General features: G+C 35.6%; 2 protein-coding genes and 1 long non-coding RNA gene across 3 annotated transcripts in view; 2 read left to right on the top strand and 1 right to left on the bottom strand.

The window, feature by feature from the left end:
- Positions 1-17,816, bottom strand: part of LOC136986888 (uncharacterized) — a 199,693-nt gene that overhangs the window by 4,606 nt on the left and 177,271 nt on the right. The window lies entirely within an intron of this gene.
- On the top strand, positions 1,851-5,086 carry LOC136986856 (uncharacterized). The gene is made up of 8 exons (XM_067284483.1): positions 1,851-1,890; positions 1,954-2,223; positions 3,673-3,728; positions 3,806-3,931; positions 4,008-4,245; positions 4,312-4,433; positions 4,932-5,007; positions 5,072-5,086. Exons 1-7 carry the CDS (start codon positions 1,851-1,853, stop codon positions 4,947-4,949), a joined length of 870 nt encoding a protein of 289 aa, XP_067140584.1. The 3' UTR covers positions 4,950-5,007; positions 5,072-5,086.
- Positions 10,610-17,816, top strand: part of LOC136986890 (uncharacterized) — a 77,844-nt gene continuing 70,637 nt past the window's right edge. The window contains exon 1 of the long non-coding RNA XR_010882551.1: positions 10,610-10,669. This is a non-coding gene — a long non-coding RNA (uncharacterized lncRNA). The remainder of the gene's footprint in view (positions 10,670-17,816) is intronic.

Raw genomic sequence — 17,816 nt, 5'->3', positions numbered from 1 at the left:
GTTCACCCCTCTTTGAAACTTAACTCCTGTGATTTTGGACGAAAATTTCTGAAATTTTGCACGGAGGGGGATCAACGCTATTAAATTTTGGTGATTTTACACATATAATCCGTCCCTGCCCTCAAAATTGAGCTTTTTGCCATTTTATAAGTTAAAAATATGAAAAGTTTCAAAATAAAATTTCATAATACATGGCACCACCAAATGTTGCCGGGAAAGTTAAGCAACTCATTACTGGAATTTTACTTGAATTGGATAATTTGTATACGAGAACGCATGGGCCTACGTGTGTGATCTACCACAGGGAATGCCACCGGAAAGGCTTTTAAAGGAAAATTTGCTCCTACGTACGTGTTACAAACACGAAGAAAACCCGAAAAACTGCACTTGGCCAGCCGGTTGGCCAGGCAGAAAACCACAACCACATACAAGTATTCGGTAGTTTTATCCACAATGGGCCACTGGTGAGTCCCATTTTTACTCGTACAACCGTCTATTATGACGTCAAGAAAACTATATTATAAATAAAAATTTATTTCTAACGTTTCAAACAAATACGACGTATTTATAAAATTTCAATTATATAGGAAGAGTTGTAACCGTGATTTAATTGTCCCTAATAAAACTATTAAACTAAATGTATCTATGTACAGTACATGTAAGAACAAAACGAGTTGCTCAACTTTACTGGCAACATTTAAAATTTTGGTGGAGCCATTTCTTATCATATTTTATTTTTAAAAAATTCGGTTGATGTTACCTATGGTTCCAAAATGGCGGCTCGTCTCTGTTTCAAGGGAACAGAAGAAAGAAAACAGTGGGGACGCACGTTCTAACCTAACCTATTCTAATAATTTGGTTGGTAATAATTATGGTAATTTATTAGATAGGTTAGGTTAGGTTAGAACGTGCGTCCCCACTGTTTTCTTTCTTCTGTTCCCTTGAAACAGAGACGAGCCGCCATTTTGGAACAATAGGTAACATTAACCATTCAAAAACTTTTTATTCTTTCACTATTATAAAATGGCAAAAAGGTTAATTTTGACACTTCAAGGTGTCCAAAGTCCAAAAATGTAAAATACTTCGAGGGTGATTTTTGACCGATCGCCATACTTTCCCTCTGTTATACATAACAGCCGGAAAGGTAAAAATGAATGTTTTAAATATAAATTTCAAAGCAATATTATGTAATGTGTGTAAAGTAAATAAGGTAACAAAAGAACAAGAAGATTTACCTGTGAGATTTTTCACAATTTATACGACCGTTCACAAATATTCTCGTGTTTTTCAATTGTCTCACTAGAGGAAAAGCAAGTCTCTCAAGCTGCATGAGTGTTTCTATTTTGAAACCCACGAAAAACATTTCGTTTATGATCTTAAATAATCTTTTAAATGTAGAACTTTACTTTTCCATAATGAGTAACAGAAAACTCGCATACATGAACACGACGTTTTCTGTGTAATAACGAAGTGGCAAAAGCAACACAAAACAAAAAGACACTGGTTTAATTCCTCAAAATTATATAAATCGACAAGTAAAATCCCTCGAAATTATTCACGAAATAATAATTTACATTCAAATAAATAAATATCGGTGCTGACAATATTTGCATATTATTACAGTGGCGTAAACACTTCAACAGCACTTTTATGAATATGGAAGAGACGACGTTTCACGTTAAGTCAAAGACTTTCAAGAGCAGTTTTTATTTGCGATTTTAAATTATAAAGTACTTCTTGAAATTCAGACATTCTTCAATTAATAAGGTTTTATAATTTTAAAGGCAGGCGTTTTGTAAATTTTTATCATATTCCTCAACTTTCGAAAACTGTCTTGCCATTTTTAAATGATGGAAGAGCAATCAAATAGCGATTTTACTGATGACAGTTGTAAGTATGCTGCACATTGCACACAATTGTCTTTATGGATAAATAATTAATTATCCTTTCCAGCTGAATACGAAGATTCGCAGAGTTATGACAGTAGTTGTAGTGACGTAAGCTTGACGACATGTCCATTGTGTAAACTTCTAACACTACGCACAGGAGAGAATGCCTGTGAATTTTGTGCAGTATTTTTTGAAAGCTGTGTAAGAAACTTTTATGATCCAGTTTGTTCCGGGAATACGGGTAACTGCTTTCACGACGGCGGTATAATACGTTGTTACTATTGTCACTTGAATCGTAGTTACGCAGTTGGATTGACAGTGATAAGTACTTACGGTATGTAGATCCATTTTTAAGAACAATTGCATTGTGGTGTAGTAAAATCCATTCACGTTACCAAACGATAGACACAAAAAATACAAATTTCATAGTCAAATTTAAGCGGAAATGGGAAAATTACTGTTTAGTATTTTATTTTTGCAATGCCAAAATGTCGAGAAAATTCGATTGTAGAGTGTAGACCCCATTAGGCGGCGTGCATTTATTGTAACGACTTCGAGATGGGAGAGGGTATTGAATGCTGACACGGGGAGGAGAGGTCATTCAAGTGTTTGGGCATACAAAGTAATTCATTTATTTTGGAATACAGTAGAGACTCGTAAATTGGAACCCCGGTAATCGGAATCGCCGGTAATCGGCACGATTTTCAGTCGGACTGTGTCGTGCTGAATCGAACGTTTTTGATACTAAATTTACTTCTAAAGTATAATTTTCATGTTTTTATATTCTTCAATATATTTATTTTGTTTGTACAAAATGCAGAAATAATTTTTAACGATACGATAGCCTCGATTATTATTATAAAAATTTTTGTTAGGCTTAAAATCGACGAAAATTCAACACGAAGCGACACGCAACGGAAAAAATTTGAACATCGGACAGGTTAATATATTTTTTCCTACATAATCCGTAATCGGAACAAATCCCTAATCTGAACAACCGCAGTCCCCAATTGATTCCGATTTTCGGTTCACTACTGTATTCTATTGTTAATTGATATTTATTGTACGTACGATTGCGCAAATGGATAAGGGAAGCAGTGGTGATGATGAATTGTATACAGAATGGGGTGGGAATAAAAGATGAAGAAAAATCGGTTAATGTTACCTTAGGTGCCAAGATGACGGCTCGTCTCTGATTCCAGCAAGGAAACAGTGGAGGCACATTCTAACCTAACCTATTCTAATAGATTACCATAATTATTAGCAACCAATTATTAGAATAGGTTAGGTTAGGTTAGAACGTGCGTCCCACTGTTTCCTTGCTGGAATCAGAGACGAGCCGTCATCTTGGCACCTAAGGTAACATTAACCGAAAAATCTGTCGTCGCAATATGCGCATGCCACGTTAGTCTTGCTCATTGTCTTCTTCAGACTTGACATTTTTATATTGTCTATTTTATTACAAAGGAAATAATACACCTCTCCTGATTTCTTCCAAAAAATTTTAATTCCTCACTGCGTCCCGCTCTTTTGTAATATTCTGTCATTTTCATCCTTCGATAATCAAGACGTAACAAGAGAAAATTGTTTTTTTTTTTATGGATAAAAACACGACGAATCGTCTAACGGGAAACAGCAAAGGTGAATTTTTCATCCTCTGTTTCCCACCGCAGTGTGGTAAACGAAAACTTCTGGACAGGAAGTGACGTCATTTTCCGTTTCTGACGTAGTTTCCGGTGATGGGGAAACTAGTCGTAGTGTTAATATTTTTTCCTCTTTGCAGACGATTTCGATAATTACATTGATGACATAAAATCAAGAATGTATGCAGAGTTTCAGGTAAAATTTCGTTAGTGTTTTAACACAATTTTTAATAAATTAATTTTTCTTTTTGTTGAATCGATTGTTTCCTTTAGAATAAAAGAAGTGACGAAAATAGAAGATTTCAGCTTATGTTGAACGAATTTCCTCGCCTTAGACGTGACTTTTCTATTTGGCTTTCTTCGACCCCCGAATTTCAGAGGTTAAGCTTAAACGTTCAAGTAATAACTGCTGTTTTCCTCCATAAATATACAAATTTTCGGACATTTGCACCTTGTGTTTTCTTTACTTCAACAGATCATATCGAAAGACAGGTACCACCTCAGGGGAATTATTATGGAAATAGTCGAACGATCGATGGAGGCGCATATGGTACTTAAATTCTATAAATTCTATTGGGATCCTTGGATTCACGGTTTCAATCCTATTACAGAGTTAATTGGAGGTATTTTGCTTCTTACGCTGAGATTCATGCGTCGTCGTTATTATAGAGAAGAATTTTATGAGATGAAGCTGAAATTAATTCTTAAAGACTGTAGGTAATTCTTGAGATTTTCCATAGTTTTTTGCGCTCCTGAAAAGTTTTATTCATTCCACATAGATGTCGACGTTTGCAATGTAGACGAAGATGAAGTAGCCTCATACACGAGGATGTTAAATTTGATAGAAATAAGTATGAAAAAAGTATTGTGCCAATACAAACGCCAACAATGGCTTTCGAAAGTAAGAATTCTTTGTATTTCTTCTTCTTCTTTCGTGCCTTGAAGTAGAGAATAGTTAAAGACTTCTTTAACTACAACCGACCCTTGATTGTCCGACAGGTATGGGACCAAAGGTGTGTCGGATTACCAAAAGTGATTACATATTTGGCATTGTTTTGCTAGCAGTAGCCTACAATATTCCTACATTTTATGAGTAAAATGCTGCCTAGGTTAATACGGAAATGAAACACCCATTTCGGTTAACTAAAACATGTTTATTAAAAGAAATATGGAAGCCAATAAATGTAAATACAGTACGTACAGAACTGCTGACGGAAAACACAAGAAATGTGTGTCATCGTGTAAGAATTGGGTGGGGAGATTCGTGTCGCGACATCCTTCTGTGCAAGCAGACACGTAACGACTCGGACTACTGAGCATGTCGGATTATCAAGGGTCAGCTGTATTCTCTACTTCAACCGTTAACTTTAACCGTTTTTCTCTCCCCTCGGACGTATAGATCAATACTTCGAATTGAGCAAGACTCGAGTTAATCTCTACAACGTTTTTGTTGAACTTCCTTAATGTCTCGATTGGTAAGATTTTGACTTGATTTACATTTATTAATTCTTAAATCCTAAAAGTAATGAAATTTTTCAGATTTTTACGTGCTGACGATGATGATGATTGCTTTAACTATTCACTTGTAACTGTGTGTTTTCATTTTATAAGGGGAGTAAACTGTAGCTACATTTTCATAGTTGTTTCTTATTAATTGTACCTGACAAACGAGTAATTCTTTTAAACTTAGAATAGGGAGTTGAGTTTATGTTCGAGCATTTCTTTCCTCCAGTGTAAATATGTATTCAGTAAATAGTCACGGTGAATTCAAAATAGTTTTGTACAGTACAATAAATTTATTTTAAAAATTAAATATTACTTTGTATTGTTTAATTTATAAATTAGTCAACGGGTGCTGTAAACCTACATTTATGCATGGGTAATAGATTGAACTGTTTATGTGTGTATTACTTGCGTGTTGTAAACCCTTTGCAAATTGTAGAACCGATCGTTCTTAATTATCTGAGAAAAGACATATATTTTGGGGGTATTGGTGAGTTTTTAACGAAATTGTAAACCTATTCACGAGTAAAAGTTTGATCAATTCTGAATGCCACCAGACGTATCTCGATTATGGACTTCTAACTACCAAAACTTCATAGAAACAATGCCTCATTAACGCAATTACCCGTTTCAGGCTATTTTTGTTTATCCAATCCTCAGCTATAATGTAAAATATTTCAAGAATTAAAGATAAGAAAGGGCTTACTATATTTCACGCAGCAAAATAGTAGGCACGAGTCAGGCAGAGCAGATGAGGGAGGAAGACAGTCTGAAGGAAACTAGCCCCTGTTTAGTGAAGCAAACCAAGAAAACTTCAAGTGGCCAACCCATTGGCAATGCGACAAAACTGGAACCCCCAACCAACTACCAGTTTTCTGCGGTTTTTACCACTCGGTTACTGGTGGTTCCTATTTCTACCATTCAAAATTTCTTCCCCGAACGGAGTTAGATAGATAATTAGCATGACTCCTTGTTAACTGGAAAAGTATGATTTACAGGGGCAAGCCACTACTAATTTGAGGTGAAGAGCATATATTTTAAAGTAAATACATTAAAAATTGCCTTTAACAATAAACAATTATCGTTAGTGTATGTATTTGGGACGGTTTTGTTTACCAACTTCAAATCTTAATAACTCCTGTGCTTTTTGTCGAATTTTTTGAAACTTGGCAAGGAGGTTTCTGTATTAGAGAAATTGATGATATTAAATTTTGACGGTTAAAGGTCGACGGGTGGGGATATATTAGGGATGGTGTGTCAGTTTTAAATCTCGCCGGGATAGTTAAGCAACTCTCTGCTGGAATTTCTCATTAGATGCAATAGAATAAACAACGATGAGATTGTGGGGAGTTTTAATTTTTCTCACATTTCTATCGTAAATTTTAAAAAATAATTGGCATCTACGAATAAAATAACGAAATAAAGTCTTGCAATTAAAAAGGACTTCGACAATAATTTCTTCTTCCGGCACTTGTATCTTTACAGTACAATGGAAAGTATTTATTGTCATTCACGTGTGTTCTCGAAATATCTCTTCATCCGCTTGTAGTTCATAGGTGATGAAATTCACCATTATTAACTTGTTCCCATACACATCTGACTGTTTGTTAAGTTACGGCAACGCAAGGGCGATCTGCCTAAAAGAATGCCTTCCGGGAGGTCTTTTTAAGGGTAATTCGCCCCGATTCAGGCGTTACAGACGTGGAGAAAAGCCGAAAACTGCACATGGCCAGCCAGTCCTGGCGAGCGCGAACCCATGACCGAACTCTGTGTTCACGGAACAGAACCGCTTGGCCACTGGTGGGCTTTATTTAATTTAAAGAACATGCTCTCGATTTTCGTAGTGTCTTGCCCTTGTACATCATACTTTTTCAGTTCACAGCAGAGTCATGCCGGTCATCTGTCTAATTCCGTTCTCTAATACTAATCAATCGGTCCCTACACGCCACATAAATCTACTAACACCTTACTTTTTAAGTGTTTTCGGATTCATTAAACCACTTTTCTTCAGTAAAATGAAATTCGACTACCAATTCAATCGCTAAAACAGGAGAAAATTGCCACCTCCCATATTTCCGCAAATGTCTGCAGACACGTGCATCAAACTTGACATCCGCATGGCACAAAGTCGAATTCACCTTTGATGTACCGTGAGACCTGTTAACATTCAAAGTGTGTGAGTTATATTATTTTATATTTTATTTTAGAGTACAAGTTTAATAGTAACTAAACCCTGCTTACGGCACTTACAATACGCGACTTTAGTTCATGTTTCTGCTGCACGACAATGATCTGTGACGTCCCGAATTGCATCTCGAAATGGAAATCGTGATACTAAACAAAAAGGCATTTCTTTAATTGTTGAAACATTATATAAATCGACGATTAAAATTCCTTAAATATTATTTACGATTTAATAATTTATATTCAAATTAATTAATATCGAAGATGCCAAATTTGCATATTGGTGCAGCGGCATAACCTTCGACAGCACTTTTATAAGTATGGAAGACGTGATGTCTCACTCTGTCAAAGGTTTTAAGCTGTTTTCGAAGCGATTTCTATTTAGGATTTTAATTCATTTCGTAAGTTTTAATTAAAAATATTTAAATTGCTTCGTGAAATTCAGATATTTTTGTGCCTTTCTTAAATTCGTACGTATTTAAAAAGTCACTTTATGAATTTCCTTCGGCTCCCGTGATTTTCAAGACTTCCTCGACATTTTTTAAATGATGGAAAAGCAATGGAATAGAGATTTTACACCTGTCGGATGTAAGTATGCTGCAATTTCCACACGATTGTCTTTATGAATAAATAATTAATTATCCTTTCCAGCTGGAAACGAACATTTTAAGAGTACTGTTTCAACTTGCTCGTGTTTCAAGGTATGTCCAGTATGTTTGCAGGAAAGACCAGACACTATAGGAATTGCTTGTCAACTATGCCAGACATTTTTTGCAAGTTGTGTAAGATCCTTTTATGACCCAGTTTGTTGCAAGAATACTGGTAACTGTTCTACCGACGAAGATATATTGCATTGTTCCTATTGTCGACTCAATCGATGTTACAGAGTTGGAATGACAGTCGTAAGGGCTTATGGTAAGTACAACCTTTTAACAGAACAATTGCGTGTTGTTGGTGTAGTAAGAAACCTTTTTACGTTACATCATTTAAAAATTGTCCAATGTTTGCATATGAATATACAACATAGAATTTTAAATATTAAAATGTTTAATGGTAAACAGAAGAAACAATAAAAAATAAATAATCGGTAAGCATACTTAAATTTAAGTTTTAATTTTTAATTTGTTATGCCTTCAGAGGGAGTCAAAAAATTGAAATAGGGCCCACGTATAGTGTTGACTTCAGTTTTCTTTGGTGGAAATTTTGGGGTGGAATCTTTCAGTAATATACTGTAGCGCAGTATATTAGTGGGAGATTCCACCCCAAAAATTCCACCAAAGATATGGCAGAAATTTAAATTTTCGATATTCTTACTACAATAATGAGTTTGTAAAAGATTGGTTTGGGTCCCTTGCAGGTGGGGGACCCCAGGCAATTGCACTTTTTCTCCATAGAATAACGCGCTACTGCATATGGCACTCGGAAAATCACTTGTCACGCTGCAGACTACGCTACTCAGCTACGGTAAGAAATGTCGTCATCTGGCTAGAACAACTATTCCATCATCCATCACGCGTGGAGTCACACGGTAGACTAGAACTCCCTGTCCTCCCATATAACGAGACGTAACAAGAGCAAATTGTTTTTCTATTCGTCAAAACATGACGAAAAGTCGAACGGAAACGGAAAAGATGAATTTTTCATACACTAGCTTTGGTAGAGCTACAGACTGGAAGTGACGTCACTTTTCCGTTTCCGTTTCTGGAGTAGTTTTCGGTAGTCTGGAGACTAGTCCTAGTCATAATTTTTTTTTTGTTTGCAGACAATATAAAGGAGTACATCGATGTCTTACGTGCAAGGATAAGTGCACAATATCAGGTAAAATTTCGTTAGCGTTATCACACAAATTCAATTAATTCAAATATAATTAAGTTAAGAGTTTCTTTCATTAATTACATCGTCTGTTTTTTAAATCGATTCATTTCTTAGAATAGAAGAAGAGATGAAGACAGAAGATTTCAGCACATGTTGAGCGAATTTCCTCGCCTTAGACGTGACTTCCGTAACTGGCTTTCTTCCACTCGCGAATTTCAAAGATTAAGCGAAAACGTTCAGGTACTGTTTTCCTCCATAAAAATATATACAGGTATCCTCCGTCCAACACTGCATTACTAAAACACTAACGCGGTTGGAGAATGATGTCTGATATCCGTGCACGGATTTTAAAGTTCATTTCATTCATTCATTATGATTTATTGTACAAAAAAAGTGAGTACAACGTCCAGGTCCCGCATTTAGCACTACCTGGATATCACAGATAAAAGTAACACCCAAAAAATTTACAAAATTAATTATGCCTTTTGTGTCCTTTTTTAATTCTATTTAAAATTTATTTTATATACTAGTACTTTCTATATATTAATAACAAAAGTTATATCAAATAATAAAGATTGATTGATTGATATATTAACAGGACTTATTATACTGGAAATCGTGGATGAAGTCCTGTTAATATGTAGAAAGTACTAGTATACAAAATAAATTTTTTAAATAGTTACAAAATTGCTCCTGTATCACAATGAAAGCAACATACAGAATTCCACGTATCGATAGAGGACAGCCTCACGATAAGACAGATATCAGAACAGTCGCGATGCGGACAGTCACAAAACAAACATAAATACATAAAGTGGAGAGTGGACACAGTCCAAAAGCTCACGCGACAAAGTTTGCACGCATATACAAAGTAGTAACATGGATAACCGCGCACTAATTTCGCGTGCAAAGTATCACGAATCCCACAGTTTGACTAAATACAAGGCATCCACAAGTCGGGAGCGACGCGAAAGACAGTATAAGTGTTGTATGGCACCTCCATCGCAACCGAACAGGGTCAGAAATCAGAATTTCAAGAACAGAGCAGCAAAGAAACAACAGAAACACACGCAAGCATGAGAGAGACCTCAAGCCGCGTATTCCGTTCTAGCCATAGCCTGGGTTACGATCTTTAAATAAATGGGGCAGTGCTTGTCCATTGTGTTATGATCTATGCTGTCTCTGCGCTCTCTCGTGCAGTTAGCACATACAGGTGGAACTTCTTTATGATCACATATTCTGAAGAGGTGGTCTCTGCCACAATGACTGCAAACACGTTTGCTTGATGGGCAGCTATTCGCGTGATGTCCATACCCAAGGCACCTTTATGCTTTATTTATTTTTTTTGCGAAATTTCCATTTGTTTATCTTATCCGATGTTTTGTCTATTTCCATAGATCATATCGATAGATAGATACAGCATCAGGGGAATTATTATGGAGATAGTCGACCAATCGTTCGATGCGCACATGGTCTTAAGATTAGATAAATGCTATTGGGAACCTCGGAATCATGACCGAAATCCCGTCACAAGTTTAATAGCAACTATCTTACTTCTGACACTGACACTATGCTGTTGTTGTAATTCTAGAAAAGTATTTTATAGGTTCAAACTGAAATTAATTCTAAAAAGCTGTAAGTAATTCTCGAGATTTACCATTGTTTCTTGCATTTTTAGATAATTTTATGTATTTTCATAGATGTCTACGTCCGCAAGATAAACGGAGCTCACTTATCTTTTTTTATGGAGAGGATGAATGCGATAGAAATAAATATGAAAGCATTGTTGTGTAAACATAAACGCCAACAATGGCTTTCGAAAGTAAGGGTTCTTTTGTATTATTTATTTTCTCTTCCGGAAAGTAGAGAATAGTTGAAGACCTTAAGGCAAAAACGTGTTAACTCCGTTTGTTGTTCAATTTCTACTTACGTCGGTCACGAGTCTGGAAGTCATCTGCCCATTAATTACTCGTACCTGTCAGCCTCAATTAGAGTTATTTACTCGCGACCTGTCCCAATTACCGGGAAAAATCAAAAATTTAGTGATTTTTGTCCAAAAACTAGAAAAACTACGTTAACGTGTTCTTGCCTGAAGGCCTTCAATAGATTTTTTAAATGCCTTATCGATAGACACGGAGGCAATTTTTATAGTCAATTACTCATATGTACTGCCAATTTTTCGTCGTAACCTTTTTTTTTATATCTTTTTATATAGCTATATATTAACTTAAATTTTTTTTCAAATATACAGAGAAGTTCTTCCAATTGATCAAGACTTCGGTTAATGTCCACGAAGGTTTTAATGTACTTTTTAAACATTTTACCGTTATGATTTTGACTCCATTTGCATTTATTCTTAAATATAAGAATAATGACTGTTTGTAATTGTTTACACGCTTGTCGCCGTTTATTGTTATTGGCTTTCGCGGATGCTAATTCCTGAGGGCTTTGGCCAACAAGATGATGTAAATTTGACTATTTGTCTGTTACCGTGTGTCTTCGCCTCAACTTTATCATCAGTGTTTTTTCTTATTAAATATACCTGAGAAACAAATAAATTTTTGAAATTTATAAATGGAGAGTTGTGTTTTTCTCTGCGCACTGTTCTTTCCTCCATCTGATACCGATATAGATTAGAGGCTTAAAAATAAACATCAAATATGCGTTCAGTAACTAAACTATCCGTATTTATATAACACACCGTTTATTCATTGAACTATTATTGAATGTAATTACTAGAAAAGTTTTATTTATTGTAACAACGTTACAATGCTCGGATGTAATTTTTAATTATGTGATTTTTTAAATCTTGAAGTTTGTCTTAAGCGCGCAGAATAAACGAATTCTTATTTGCTGTGGGATAATAACAACAATGACTTCGGGCACGTATTAGCAAATCCGGATTCTTCTGTTCGTCCCAATTTTCAACATGAAGACCAGAGGAGCTATGTGAGCGCAAAAAATCAACAGAAACACAGATTATTGTTTGTGCCTCAACTACGACTCCCTGTGCCATCAACAAATCGAAACTACTATTTTCAAAATTTCCTCTCTAAATAGTTTCAATTCGGAAACAACGCATCAAAAGGCTGATATGAGGAACAATTCATGTTCTAATTTTCGATCATTTTAGATTTCCTGCACCCGATTTTAGTCCAAATTTTCAGCCATTATTACAGTTTCATTATGGACAATCTTCCACGTTGCAAGCTTCTAATCCTCGTGTTCGGCAATTGAAATCTTCCACAGGAACATATAAGAATCGCCGAATGGCTGATGTAAATTCTCAGCAAGATGCACAGAGACGATGCTTCGAACAACAACAAAAAGACTATTCCAGTGGTGATAAGAAAGAGAAAAGCGAAGATACAACACAGAAAACAATGGCAAAATCCCAGCTGCAGACACGAGATTCTGTTAATTTGATTGCAGTAACAACTCCGCAGAACCTGAATTTGAAACCAAAACGGAAAATGAGTCTACTGATTTATTGAGTCAATAGACTGTTGATAATCCGGTCATTAAGTAAGACCGGATTATCAAGAGTCTTCTAACTTAATAAATCAAGTTTTCTTGACACTTTAATAAAATACCGATTTTATATAAACACTAGCTTAATTATGGTAAGTCTTTTCAATTACAGAAGGTGATAACGACTATAAAATGCTATTCAACTTCAATTAAGTTAACAATCTCGTTTCGAGTAACTTTTTTTTTGTGTGTGTTTGCTCTGGTGTCTTTGAGAATTTACTGTAAGGTTGGCTTGCCAAAGGTGGTACATCGGGAGAAACCATAGACAAATATTTTAAAATATAATTACCCTCATTATATGGCATGCGAACTCAAAAGATCGCCATCCCCGATCTACAGTTTTAAGGGAGAATCCATCAACTACTTGTATTCGTGACGCTCAAATTACATCTTACATTTAAACAATTTGAGAAGCAAATACTCTGTATTTTAATTTTGACTAAAGGTGAAAACATAAAATTATAAACTTCATGGTAATGATGATTTATTACATTTCTATTTTCCACAATTTCTGCTATAAACTAAGCCTCATCCACCGTAATGGTTTGTTAATTTCTGTAGAATGTTTTGAAGAAAAAACAGTTATACAGAGGAATTATAATGGAAATAGTCGAACCGTTCACTGGAAGTACATATGGTGTCAATATTCGATAAATTCTACTGGGAATCCTTTAGATACGAAAGAATGACATCGGAATAATAAGCAGTATTTAAGAACTGACGCTGACAATGCACCTTCTTTGCCTTTCTATTAAAAAATTTAATTCTATAAAACTATTGTTGTTATTAAAAGAGCTAGGTAAGTAATTACTCAAATTTTGATGATAATCTGTGAAATTTTATTTTTCTGTAATCGACAGAGACCAAAATTAATGTTAAAAAAGTCAACATTAAAACACTTTAAAATATCATCTCATTAATCTTTAAAATTGGAGTTGTCACTTCCCGGGACAAGGACCCAGGGGTTGGATTTGTGGGAAGCGAGCGTTCGGGTTGTTTCATTGTGTCGAAAATTTGAATAGGTTAAATGGTGTATATCTTCCTGTACAATGATATTGTGTTTGTCTGTGTATGCATGTGATCAAAGTACATCTTTTGGCATGTCGAAAAACAGTAAGTTAAGATACGAGAATAAGATGTGTAAAAAAAGAAAACGAAAGAGTTATTACCATCTGAGGTTTCGGGAAATATTTGCTTGTATGATAAACGGCCGCTTCATCCTCTTCATGGCAAAGTTGGAGAGGGAAATTTTTCTCCCTTCCAAATGTTCCCGGAAAACTAAAGACAGTGAGAAAGGGAGTTTATTTATTACCTAAGCTTAACATTATCAACTTTATCAGACAGTCTTTCTTCCCGAACAGTGTTATGAAAAGAGCAAAGAACTAAGCCTAGCCTAACTTGTGAGGTTGCCGAATTCGAGATTTCCAAATGTCAGGACTTATCGTATGTGGGGTGAAGGAAAGTGAGGCAAATAGCTGCAGTGACAAACAAACCCGTTTATTTACACTAAGTCTTACAATCTAGTGTGTCTTGCATATCTTGTCTTCTGGTTGCTCTTGATGGTTCGGTTGTTGGCCCCGGGGCAGACAGTTGATGCTCGACCGTGGGAGGTTGTGACGAATGGTGAAAGCCCGAAGTTCAATCAGATGGTGTCCACTTGTAGAGGCAGGGAAAAGTCTGGACAGTTGATTATAGTTGTTAGCTAGGGAAAGTCTGAACAGTGGTTGACACGGACAGAAGTTGGGAGAAGTCTTCACAAGGGGAGGCAGAGAAAAGTCTTCACAAGGGGAGGCAGAGACAAGTCTGCTTTGCCCTTGAGATCCAGGTTTTTATAAGATCTTTCTCCCCTGGATCTCCAGCTCCTGATTGGTCGGTTTCCTGTCTCTAGGCAGACGACCGACCATTTCGAGCTATCAAAGGTTTAAATTCGACACTGTGTTTTATTCCGATCAAGGGAATTTAATTGCAACTTGAAACCTCTGCTCGTATTCAATTGTTTCGAATTCTTATAAGTCTGATACATAATATCAGCGCTGCATCTCCTTTTAAGGTTAAAAAAAGAACATTTTTCTCTCGATTAATAGCTTTAATATTTCCCGATTTAAAGTATCCTTCCAATTTCTACGAGCATCAGAATCAAAAGCTTGTTCCCCTGATTTGACATTTTTATGATATCAAAAACACACGAGCTCGAGTATCGCTCGGGCTTCACAACTGGAAGCTCAATCTTTGTAACAGCTGTTTGGGAAGAAAGGTCGGTCGAATGTCGCATTCCCGTGAGCAAACATGTCACGTATGGGTGGTCATAATCGACAGAATTAAATTCATTGTTGTTGACCGAGTGGATAAAGTTAACATTAAAAATACTGAAAAACCTTTATAATACGGCAGAACAAAAATGACGTCTGACACAGAGGATAAACAGATTCTTTCTCCTTAAATGTCCGATTTTTTAAAGGATCTCTCCCCTAAATTCTTAATTTGATGGGTTAAGTATGTAGAAATACACATCGCTGCTACACGGTGAAGTTTTTAAACCCATTGAAACATCTGGACTAACACCTAAACAACGTAAATCATGTAGATCTATAAACTGGTGCTCTATACTTTTGGAAAATTTGGATCTTCAAAGTTATGCAATGGAACAAAAATGATTTTTTATTTTTGACTGGCTAGCATGAAAGTTTTTTGCTATTCAGTTTCATTATTATAAACACTCGGGTCAATAAATGCATGTTTTAGTTACTAAGACAGTTGTTTTTACCACCCTCATTCAATTCCACACTGCTTTAAAAATCTAAGAAACACCGAGCTCACGTCGCTTGTTAATTCATAAAAACCACATTAATTGATATTTGTTTCCTGTTTTGATAGATTTTGTTATATTTCATTCAGGTAGTAAGAGTTGAATGTATTTATAGTGCTTCATTGTAATGTGTTAGTTTAGGTTTTGGTTGGCGTTGACAGGGCATTTTGCTTCTGATACATACTGTATATAGAATACATTCAAATATAGATATAGAAAATATATTACATTGCATTTGTATGCATTTTTATGTATGAAATACGTGTAAGTTTGTCAACTTCTAGGGGGAACTGTTAATCCCTTGACTGGATGGTCTAGGGTCGTTTGTGTGCGGGTGTGGTGGAGGAGACATAGATGACAAGTATCTCACAAAAACCCCGTTTATTCAAGCATAAAACAACTTACACAAAGCACAGAGTTCTTTAAACAATTGAAGGTTCAAAGGATCCAAGTCTCAAGGGTGCTTTTCCTAAAGTAGCTTGAAGGTAAGCCTCGAGGTAGCGGCAGGTGAGGAGACTCACAGGCTGATGTCGGAGGACTTCTCGATGGACACACGTTGGCGCACACGTCTTGTGTCTTCTGAAGCCTCTCGAAGAGTCCTCCCATGTCCTTCAAAATCGGCCTTATCAATCTTCGTTTTTTTCTTTTTTGTCTACCTGATTGGTTCTACACCCCTCTTTCCCGCTCCCCGATTGATCTGTCTATTCCTAAGCGAAAAACGACTCCTGTTCGACTCACAAGAAAGACCTGCTTCGAAGAATCTACTTGACACCATCCATTAACTCTGGATGAGAAGTGTTGATGGAACTTTAGAACTCACGCTCATATTTTTCTCCCATTGTTGTCTAGTCTGTGACGTTTTATAATTATAACAACCTGACGCGATGTTCCTTTTTGTCATTAACCTTTCCCCTTTTCAAAATTTCTATGTTCTAATTATACGAAAACCTTGTCAAAGGTCCATCTCTACTGGAGGATGCTCGTTTACAATTATTAATAATTTACAATTATCGCGTTCTGTTTTACATCAACAGCATTTTTTCCTCGTTACGGTTTCATATGAGGAGCACAACTAATCCGATCTTTGATCTCTTTTTAACAATGGAGAATTTATTTTTCTTTCTAACTTCGTTTTAACAATTTTCTAATATAAATGTTTAATGTCAACCCGTTTTTGGGACCTCACATACAGCTAAAAACGATTAAAAGTCTATTGTTTTGGTGATTGAGAACAAACTAATCCATTTTATTTTGTTTCTTATGGAAAAATTGTTTCAATTTCAGAATAAATCGGTTTTCGAACAATTTTTAGTAACGAATTAAGTTCGAAAACCGAGGTTTGTTTGTATTAAGTTAAATGTAAAAGTTGGTTTACGTAGTGGTCACGTAACATTACGGGTAGGAAAGTGTAATGTTTTATCATGCTTTTAAATTATGCCATCGGGTTGTATTGAAATTAAAAATTGTCCAAACTATTTTGTAAATTGTAAGTAGTGATACCGTTATTGTTTTAAAATAAGAATAGTGTATCATGATATGTAAGATACTGACGTTTATTAAAAATTTCTCTTGAAGACGAAACGAGTGTTGAGTTGTTCTCGTTATTGGGGTAGTATATGTTTCTCGCAGGCTAGGAGAGACTAGGTATGAGAAATTTGTTCCAGTTCAGCACAAAGGTTAAGAAGTTTGTAAGATAAAATCAACATAAAGAAGTGAGATATATACGTTTCAAGGTAGGTTTACGTAGAGTACATCGGAAATAGTGACTTTCTCTAAGACACGTAATCATTGATAAAGCTCAATCGCCCATGTGTAACCCTGGAAAGTAACTAACACAACACAATTTATGTAGGTAGATATCTGATAACATAAGACTAATTCTTATTATTAAATAACCTTATGTCACGTTTAATAGTAAAACACATAAAAACACTGTACACCTACTTACAAAACTACTTTTATTTAAGGGAAGATAATTTGCTTTTTATTACTGTATCTGATAACAAAAAAATTATCATAAGTAATAAACAACCAAGACAATATACAGAAAGCATATAAACAACTACTTAAAGTGCATGAATCAAAACCGAAAAGTCGATAGTAAGTTTAGAAAAGCCCAGAAGTTAGCAAAGTAAGTTGCTTGTGAACCAACAATCAGAGAAAGTAGGATGTCGCCACACAAGATGAAGGCCATCTTTTTGGTGCATTTTTGTATTTAAATATGACAATCGTGCATAGTTTATGTGGAAGGGATAAGCTTTCCAATAATAAAGAATATTAAAAATTGTTTCCGTAGGCCCCAAAATTATCTCTAGTAAACGAACAAACACTATAGCTTTATATATTCATTTAAGTACAGTAGAGCATCGATTAATCCGACCCCGATCATCTGTCACATCGGTTAACCGACCGCGTTCTAGTCGGCAAATTCAAATGTCCGCTAGT

This window comes from Centruroides vittatus, unplaced genomic scaffold, assembly GCF_030686945.1.
Source record: "Centruroides vittatus isolate TY-2023 unplaced genomic scaffold, ASM3068694v2 scaffold_1209, whole genome shotgun sequence".
Taxonomy (NCBI): Eukaryota; Metazoa; Arthropoda; class Arachnida; order Scorpiones; family Buthidae; genus Centruroides; species Centruroides vittatus.
The sequence above is the reverse complement of the archived record's forward strand: the minus strand, read 5'-3'. Positions and strand labels throughout refer to the sequence as shown.